Source organism: Nanorana parkeri, unplaced genomic scaffold, assembly GCF_000935625.1.
Source record: "Nanorana parkeri isolate BGI_ZX_2015 unplaced genomic scaffold, ASM93562v1 scaffold113, whole genome shotgun sequence".
In the NCBI taxonomy this organism is placed as follows: Eukaryota; Metazoa; Chordata; class Amphibia; order Anura; family Dicroglossidae; genus Nanorana; species Nanorana parkeri.
Genome location: NW_017306381.1, coordinates 1,230,102 through 1,240,202, shown reverse-complemented (window position 1 = coordinate 1,240,202; position 10,101 = coordinate 1,230,102). Strand labels below are relative to the sequence as shown.

Here is a 10,101-nt window from a genome sequence, read left to right as displayed (position 1 = left end):
GGGGGGGGTTGTTTTTCAGGGGTTGGGCTTGGCCCCTTAGTTCCAGTGAAGGGAACTCTTAAGGCATCAGCATAACAGGACATTTTGGACAATTTTATGCTCCCAACTTTTTGGGAACAGTTTGGGGATGGCCCCTTCCTGTTCCAACATGACTGTGCACAAAGCAAGGTCCATAAAGACATGGATGGGGGAGTTTGGGGTGGAGGAACTTGACTGGCCTGCACTTAGTCCTGACCTCAACCCCATAGAACACCTTTGGGATGAATTAGAGCGGAGACTGCGAGCCCGGCCTTCTCCCCCAACATCAGTACCTGACCCCACAAATGGTCCAACATTCCCATAGACTCCTAAGCCTTGTGGATGCCTTCCCAGAAGAGTTGACGCTGTTATAGCGGCAACGGGCGGAGCCAACTCAACACTGAACCCTACGGACTAAGACTGGGATGCCATTAAAGTTCATGTGCGTGTAAAGGCGTCCCAATACTTTTGGCAATGTAGTCTAAATGCACATTTCATGTTATTGTGCTGGCAGTATATAAAACGTGTATTTATAGAGCTGTGATGAAGAATTGGAGAAGTAGACCGAGGAAAGTTTATATGTGTTCGGAGTTTCACTTTCACAGTCCGCGCTGGAAATTGATGCGTTTATTACCACCAGTAAGAAGGAAAGTGGCGATACCATCCACATGACGTGTGTGAAAATACGAGCGGCTGAGATTGCTTTTTTAAAGTCTGTGCGATTCCGTGACCACCCAGCCATCCGCTCGGTTTCGTGCATGATGACCGTTCAGTCACAGATCGCACACCACTGCCGATCGCGCTGGCAGTGCCATTATTTTCTAATGGCACCCCTGTCTTGCCAGACACATTCCACTTGCCCGGCGCCCGGAACTACATGTCCCGGGCGTCGGGCGATACGAATTCCACACCCCTGAATAGACCCCTGATGTCCCCATAAAGCGAACCTATCTCCTCCCAGAGTTATCACATATGGTCTTGCTAGCACCACAGAATACCAATATACGATGCCCCAACACAATGCTGACACACATTGGAGTCTATTCACAAAGCTGCCGAAGGATCTCGCCGTAGCTTCGGCCGATCCTTCGGCTAGCTTCCGCCACAGGACCCCTTTGGTTCAGTAGAACCGAAGGGGTGCTGTACGGGCTATTCACAATAGCAAATTGAAATAGCCAATAGTGATGTACCAATGCTTTTCAATGGGAAGATTTCTTTTTTTTTTCTATTCTGACCGCTCCGTGTCAGAATAAAGAAAAAAAAAGACACAGCAGTGTTTCTCTCCTGGGCGGCCGGGAGCAGGAGACTCCCAGAGCGCACCGGAGAGTTTTTTTTCCCCCGTTTTTTTGGGACGGCAGCAGAGTCGCCGGACAATAGGAAACTATTGGGCGGAGCTAGCTGTCACTGCTAGCTCCGCACAATCGTTTTCTATTTACTTTGTTTTACCTTTTTTAACTCTTTTTCTGTTCAGCGGCTATTCACTCACTGCTGTTCGGCATCTTTAAGAATAGGCCGAACAGCAGTGAGTAGACTGCCGAGGTTCGGCTCAGCCGATCCAGATGTTGGATCGGCTGAGTCAAACTCCTTCTGCACTTCGGGTCGGCCAAACATGCTGAGCATGTTCGGCCGACCCGAAGCCACGTGAAGCAAGCCGATGTACGGCTGACTTCAGCCGATGTACGGCTGAAATCAGCCATACCAGCCTGAAGTGAATAGCCGAACAGTGTTCGGCTCACTTCACTTCAGGTCGGTCATTCACTCGGCTGCCTACGGCATCTTAGTGAATAGACCCCATTGAGTGACAGGTAGAGGCACAATCAGAATCAGTGCTGACCGACAAGGGAGCGGAGTTAAGCATAGAGACTCTGGGGGAGGGGGCGAGATGGTGTGCGATGTGCTTATATGATCTGATTATGAATAAGATATTATTGCTGAGAACTGAAGTTGTGTAATAAAAGGGAACTAAGATGTGTGTGAGATAGTAAATACAAAGAACAATTATTAAACCATATACCAAGAAACAGTTCATGAGACTGAGATAACAAAAATACAACAGGAGATGTAAATATGATAATACGGGTGCATAGGACAAGGTAAGTGCATTCCCTTCTGATCTTTATTCTTCCTGCATTCCCCTCTGATCTTTATTCTTCCTGCATGAATAGCTAGATTGCTATTGGCTATTTGAATTTGCAATAGCCAATAGCAGACTAGCTATTGTACCTGCCCACTGCTGCTGTCAATCAGCAGAGGTGGACCTGCAGTTCTCCATCAGGTCCTCTTCTGCTGATTGACAGCTGCAGAGGGTGGGTGCAATAGCCAGCTTGCTATTGGCTATTGCAAATGGAAATAGCAATCTAGCTATTCTTTCCTATGCTGGCTTTTTTTATTCTGACAGCAGCAGCTGTCAGAATACTAAAATAAAAACAGCAGATAGCAAATAGCTTTTTTGCTACCTGCCATCATTTCAGGGGGGTCTCCCCTCCCACGCCCGCCTCACAGAAAGGAGAAGGGCACTTCCCTAAAATTACTTTTTTCAGGTTGGGATCCCTGCTTAAGGGTCACAGCAGGTGTGCAGACCTGGAAACTCAGCTCAGGGATAGTGGGAGCCCTCATAATTCGCATAGCAGGTCTGCAAACTTGTGAGCTCTGCAGAGAGAGGGTAAGAACCCATCATAATGGGCACAGCAGATGTGCAGGCCCAGGAACTCAGCACAGAGGTCTCAACAATTTGAATCCCTGAGAGACAGAAGAGACTGGCAGGTGGTTTAAAGGAGAAACATGAGGTGAGTGATTTTTCACTCATCCTCATAGTTAGAGCCGACCTGTGACAATGAGACTGTCACACATCGGCAATATCGAGCAGGAAGTGAGCAGAATCATGCAGCTGATCTGTTCACTTCCCGATGATCTCCCTACAGAAAGAAGTGACTGTCAGTCACCGCTCCCCACAGGGATTCCTCCCTCTCCGATCCTCCAGCAATGACTGAGGAGGTTAGTATATGTCCTCCCGTGACCCTAAAGAGAACTATGGGGAAAGACACTTACCCCATAGTTCTCTTTTAACTCCCCAGCATCCACCAAACACTAAGATATCAGTTCACTTCTCTGGTGTGACCCTTCAAACCCCCATTACACATAGACCTCTCTCAAAAAAGATTCAGAAAACATTGTAGCCAAGATATTAGCCTTACAGCTAGGGAATCAACATTCTCAATGGAGATTTTAGCAATGTCAGCCCTATAGTATTCTCATCTGGAACAAATTGACGTGAGACGATGAATTCAGATTATCGGGACAGATTGTGACACAGCACAGTGTATATGGTGAGGCCGCTCTTGACAAAAATGGGATGTGCCTCAGACAAGGGGGGCCAAAACTGAATTGATTGACTGGTATAAAGTCTAACAATCAAATAGTTTAATAGTCCAAAAATGTTTACTTTAATAAAAGTATTGGTATAAAATCAACAACACAAGACCCCCCTCTTCTTCAGGGCTTAAACATAATGGGTAATTAGAACTCAAAGGTGGCACAAATCATCAAGAGTTAATTATTTGCTGTATAGACTAAGCATACATCAGAATCAGTGACGTCTACAGTATTCTCATAACAGAGCCACTTTAACATCTGGCAGAAAGTTTTAGTGGCAGTCATTGCCAATAGAAGTAACCCAACCAGTTAGTCCATGTGAAAGGACAATTTCTACATTTATAATTGTACATTCCATTCCACAATAAGGATATAGTACGAGAAAAGATTGCTGCTGGGATTTTTCTATTCCCTGGCTCCAATCTCTTACCACCAAGACTAACAAAAACGGATTGGACAAAATACCTATTCACAGCCATTTTCTTGCATAAACCATTTTATTTATTCAGTTTGTTCTAGTTTAGGGATATCTTCTTACCGAAATTATTTAATTTAAAAAAAACCTACAGGAAGGAAGTTGATGTGCTATCATTACAGTTATGTAAAGTAAAAACAAAGCAATCATTGCTAATAAGTCTGAAATATCTGAAGGTAGTTGGCAGATTCTCCTCTTCATCTGCTGCAGACCGGTGAAGGTAAGACCTGGCCACAAAGAAATCCACCCAACCATTGATGGATGTCATCACCTGTACCTGACTGTCTCCACTACTGAGAAAGAACTCTTATCTAATTATAGAGATAATTGCTCTTTATCATGAAAGTGTCAGTTCTCGCTTACTCCCTCCCTAATGTGCCATGCACTTAAAATACTTCATGCATTGGGTGTTGGTCAGTGACGTGTCTGTGAGTGTTCTGTTTTTTTTCTTTAGTTCTCCAGACAACAGAATTCCAGGTAGGAATTAGTGGAAGGGGGAGAAAGGGAGCAAGAGGATTTAATAGCAAGTGAAAAGGGATAGAGAGAGATAGGAGAGAATGGGTGAGATAGAACAGTAGGAAGAGAAGTGGATGAGAGAGAAAGTGTTAATGGAGGGGAGAAGAGGGGGAGAGAGAATAGTGTGAAGGGAGAAGAGAAGAGGGTGAGATAGGTGTAAAGAGAGAGAAGAAGAAGGTGAGATAGAAAGGTGGAAATAGAGAAGAGGAGGGTGAGATAGAAAGGTGGAAAGAGAGAGAAGAAGAGGGTGAGATAGAAAGGTGCAAAGAGAGAGAGAGAAGAAGAGGGTGAGATAGAAAGGTGGAAAGAGAGAAGAGAGTGAGATAGAAAGGTGCAAAGAGAGAGAAGAAGAGGGTGAGATAGAAAGGTGGAAAGAGAGAGAAGAGGGTGAGATAGAAAGGTGGAAAGAGAGAGAAGAAGAGGGTGAGACAGAATCGTGGGAAAGAAGAAGAAAAGAGAGTGAGGAGGGAGAAGAGAAGAGGGTGAGATAGAAAGGTGGAAGAGAGAAGAGTAGAAGGTGAGATAGAAAGGTGAAAGGGGGAAGAGAAGCAGTTGAGATAGAAATGTGGAAAGGGGAAGAGAAGCAGGTGAGATAGAAAGGTGGCAATAAAGAGGAGGGTGAGATAGAACTTGTAAGAGAGATTAGGAGAGGGTGAGGTAGAAAGGTGGGAGAAAAGGGAGAGATAGTGAGAGACACAGAAGAGACAGACAGAAAGAGAGGGTGATATAGGACAGTCAGACAAGTGAGAATAATAGAAAGGGTAAGATATAAAGGTGAGGAGAGAGAGAGAGAGATGGGGGAAGAGGTAGAGAAACAAGGGAGAGGGTTAGATGAAAAGGTGCAGAGAGAGGGAGGAAAGAGATTAAATAGAAAGGTGGGAGGGGAGGGTACTGAGAATAGAGAAGCAGAGGTTGAAAAAAACATAAAAGAGATAGGGAGGAAGAGTAAAAAGAGGAAAAAAGAGATGTGTGTAGAAAGAGAGAAAGCGAGAGGAAAAAGGGGATAGAGAGAGAGACTAAGGAATGGTGGTAGTGGTGGTGGGGAAAGGAGTCAGGAGGGAGAAAAAAAGAAGTTACAGATGAAGTGAAAAGATAAAGATACAAAAACCATGAATACAAGGAAAATAAGAGAAAGAGTTAGTGAAGAAATAAAATCATTACAGAGGAAGGGAAGAGGTGAAGTAGAGAGAGGCAAGAACATTCTGTAGTAATCATCTTATATTTTCCAGTAGAGGGATACATTGCTTCCTTAAGGAAGACTGATAACAATCTCACACACCCAATAACTCTCGATGTCTTTATAGGGAAGAAAAGATGCCGAACATCAGCAATGAGACAGACGCCGCGAAGTCCTTGAGCTATGGGGACGTTTTCATCGTCTTGGTTCTACTTTTCATTTTCCTTGTGGGGGTCCCCGGCAATGCTCTGGTTCTTTGGGTTACCGGAGTGAAGATGAAACGCAGAGTCAACACCGTTTGGTTTTGTAACCTTGCTCTGGCCGACATCATCTGTTGCTCGTTTGTCCCGCTCATCCTAGTTAATATCTTCAGTTCCCGTTGGCTATACGGAGACACTTGGTGCAAAATTTTACCCTTCATTCTCATTCTCAATATGTTCTCCAGCGTCTACACCCTGGTGGCCATCAGCATTGACCGCTGCATCCTGGTGGTCTGGCCAGTGTGGGCCCAAAATCACCGCCGCTTACGGACAACGTGGATCATCTGCATGGTTATTTGGATTGTGTCCATTGTAATGGGTCTACCTGTGGCCATCTACCGAACAACGGTCATTGAGAATAACATAACCACATGTACCTATATGAAAGAGTTTATGGTTCCCATCACTCTTACTCGGATGGTTTTTGGATTTCTGATTCCCCTCATAATCATTTCTACCTGTTAGATCCGTCTGGCTTTTAAAGTACAAAACACACGGCTTTTAAAGGCGGGCAGAAAGACTACCAGGGTGGCCCTTGTCATAATAGTGGCCTTCTTCATCACCTGGGCTCCATACCACATAATGGGAGTTATGCTCTACACTGGCAATAAAGTTGTGGTCTACTTGAATGCTCCAGCACAGTCTTTGGCTCACTTTAATAGCTGCATCAACCCGATACTGTACGTCTTCATGGGGAAAGATATGAAGAGCAAAGTGCGACAGACTATTTGCGGGAGCATGGAAAATGCATTTAAAGAAGAGGCATCAAGAAGTTGCATATACCACAGGAGCAGAATCGCATGTGCAGAGAACTCTCGTCTTGAACGGCGGTAAGACTGACATACTGATGTGAGTTGGACATTTATGACGGTAATTAATATTAAAGTGTATGTATTGCCAAAACCTTTTTTTTGTTGTTGATTATTTTTAAAAAATTGTGCTGCTCTGGAAAATGATTTTGTATAATTCAGATTTACTGTTAAAGGAGAACTATCGAGATAAATATTAGAGTTGAAGTATATCAAAAGCTAAGACTTGTTTTTTCTACTTTAAATAGAGAAAGGAAGGGTTAAAACCTCCTGGCAGTTTTTATTTTCCATCTGTTTCCCATTAGATAGACTTCACTTCAGTTCCTGTGCCGCAGATGAAACAGGAAGTAAGAGGATATCTCTACTAGACATGTGCATTCGGAATCAGATGAACCTGCAAATCAATGAAATTCAGTTGATTTGGTGGTTCTTTCGAACCTGAAATAACAAATTTGTTATATGCCCGGATATACGAAAACTATATTCGGGCATACATAAATTCATTTTCAGAATGCGCGGTGGCCTCAATGGTCGCCGGCATGCTCTGCGCATGGCCACCACCTCCTTGGAGGCGAAGCACATGACCTCACATGACGGTGACATCACACGCTGAATGAGTGGTGGCCATATCGCCCGCCGACACGTTCTGAGCATGCCCGCCGCCATCTTGGAGGCAGAGCGCATGGCCTCACATGGCGGTGACATCACACGCTAAACGAGCAGTGGTCATATCGGCCGCCGATACGTTCTGAGCATGCACGCCCCCATCTTGGAGTATATCTTGATATACACCAAGAGGGCGCCACCATCTTGGTGTATACCAAGATACTCTTCAAGATGGCGGTGCACATGCGCAGAATGCGGAGGCGGCCGGTTTGGTCGCCGCTCGTTCTGTAGTTTCAGTGTGCGGTTTCGGATTCGGAGGCTCGTTGCCTCCGAAACAGCATAAAATTAGTTTCCTTTGATGAATTTTTTTTGCTGTGCACATGTTTAATATCTAACAAGCCAGGAGAGGTCCCCTTTGAGACAGGGGTCACCGGAATAGGCGTCCCCAGTGGAAGATTTTCCCTCGCCTCTTGATCTGGTGACAACTGCAAAGCTTTGGATTTCCCCCTCGGAAATCTCTTTCTCCCTCGGTGACAATGGTCTAAGATTGCCATCCTAACCTCCGTCTCCTCTCCCTAGTAACTCGTGTTCCTTTGGCTACAACAAAAATGCTTGAGCCTAAAGAAAAAAATGCCAAAAAACCCTTCAAAATCCCCAGAGAACGCTCACGCTCAGTGTGATTGGGGACGCGGGGTTAACATTGTAACTTTTCACAGTCTTCTGCATTCCGGCAGATATTTACGGCATTCAGGAAGAATCACACAGAGAATCATAAACTCATTTATCAGCTTAGTTCACTGGTCACATCCAGACAATACCACACTGGATTTGACAGGTTCTTATATATGAAGCGCAACGGAAACTGTTGGCGCTATAAAAATCCTGTATAATAATAATAACATTCTCCTATTCTGAGGGGCATCCCGAGGCCAGGTGTCACCCGGAGCGGAGACTGGGTGGCACCCCGCTGGGATGTCATCACGCATGTGCGGCCGTCTAATTGACGCCTGCCGGTGGCCATCGTGGTGATGGACGTCGGCAGAGAGAGGAGGGGACGTTCACCCAGCGGGATTAGGTATGCTGCTGCATCCCCTCCTCTTTCCTGACACTGTCCGTGACCGAGTGCCCGACTTTTCATAGGGGGTGACACCAAAATGACTGCCAGTCATTTTGGTGTCACCCCTCCAATGGTGTCACCCAGGTGCGGGCTGCACCCCCGCACCCCCCTTGTGACGCCACTGCCTATACTGCATACAAACATTACCAACAAGCTGACCTTCTACTTTTCAGCTTTCTTTACAAAAAGATTCTGTTGTATTTGTTTTACAAAAGGAGCTTTATTGATATGTACAATATTGTGAATTATGTTTTTGAATGAAATAATATATATTTAATATTATAATAATAAAATAATGAAAATGAAAGAAATAAAATTAATCTGAATGATATTATTACGGATGATGATATAAATAATGTAAATAATGTGTTTGTGTATAAAAAATATTGTATAAAGTCTTCCATGCTGGTGATCCTGCCATGAAGGTCCTTGCTCAGGCAATTCTTGTAACAGTGTGACAACACTCCCCCCCCCCTCCTAATTGTGATCCTGTGTTGTCATCCTGTCACATGGGTACATCTTAGAAACAAGAAATGCAACTTGAAGATTCTAGAGAAAGCTGGCGCAAATAAGCAGATAAATGTAACAATTGCTACTACTAGAGGGAATGATCAGATAAATGTAGCCATTGCTACCACTGGAGAAAATTAGCAGATACACATAATTATTGCTACCACAAGAAGAAATGAGCAGATAAATGTAACACTGTTACTACTAGATGGAATTAGCAGATAAATGTAACCATTGCTAACACATGACGAAATAAACAGATAAGTGTAACACTGGTACTACTAGATGGAATTAGCAGATACATGTAACCATTGCTACAAATGGAGGAAAACAAGCAGATACATTTAACCATTGCTACTTTAGAGGAAATTAGCAGATACCTGTAACCATTGCTACTATTTCTAAACAGGATGAGCAAATAAATGTAGCCATTACTACCACTGGAGGAAAATAGCAGATAAATGTAACCATTGCTACTACACCCAGTGAAACTGTACATGCAGTTTTGCTGAATGAATAGCTATGCACATTTTTTAAATAGATCCCCTAGGGCCTCATGCAGGGCTGGTCTTAGGGGTGTACGAGCGGTGTGGCCGCACAGGGCGCCATGGCAACAAGGCGCCGTGCGGCCAACACAGCTCGTCCTTGGGGCGGCTTCTCTCCCCCTCACCGCTGGCCATCCGATATGACAGCGCTCCCTCGTCCGCCCTCCCCCCCACTTCAGGGCAGGGCGGGAGATCGGTAAATATCATTGATATTTACCTATCCTCCGTGTGAGAAGGACAAACACTGTAGTGATCGTCTGATCACTCCAGTGTTTGTAAATAACTGGGGACACATAGTGCTATTTGTCCCCAGTTATAAATGAACAGGATGTGATTTACATCGCAGCCTGTTCATTCAAGATTTCACCAATGGGGAGAAGCACTCAGTACAGAGGCTCCTCCCCATTCAAAAACAGCTGATAGAGAAATATTTCTCTATTAGCAGTTTCTGAATGAATGGGAGGAGCCTCTGTACTGAGTGCTTCCCATTCATTGAGTGCTGAGGTTGCTGAAAAATAAATTGAGGATTTGGTGTCCTCAATTTCTTTTTCTATTTCAAAAGGGAAATGCCAGGGGTCTGTTTGGACCCCTAATATTTCCCGAAGCCCCCCAACAGTAAAAAATAAATAATACAAAAAATAAAAAATTATGAAACAAATACTATAAAAATATGAAAAATTATTTTTAAAAAGTGAA

The 10,101-nt window shown here is 44.3% G+C and overlaps 1 protein-coding gene across 1 annotated transcript; it reads left to right on the top strand.

Moving 5' to 3' along the window:
* Nucleotides 1-5,610: 5,610 nt before the first annotated feature.
* On the top strand, nt 5,611-6,582 carry LOC108784403 (C3a anaphylatoxin chemotactic receptor-like). Its single transcript, XM_018553200.1, has one exon. It carries the CDS (start codon nt 5,696-5,698, stop codon nt 6,281-6,283), a length of 588 nt encoding a protein of 195 aa, XP_018408702.1. The 5' UTR covers nt 5,611-5,695; the 3' UTR covers nt 6,284-6,582.
* The last annotated feature ends 3,519 nt before the right edge of the window (nt 6,583-10,101 follow it).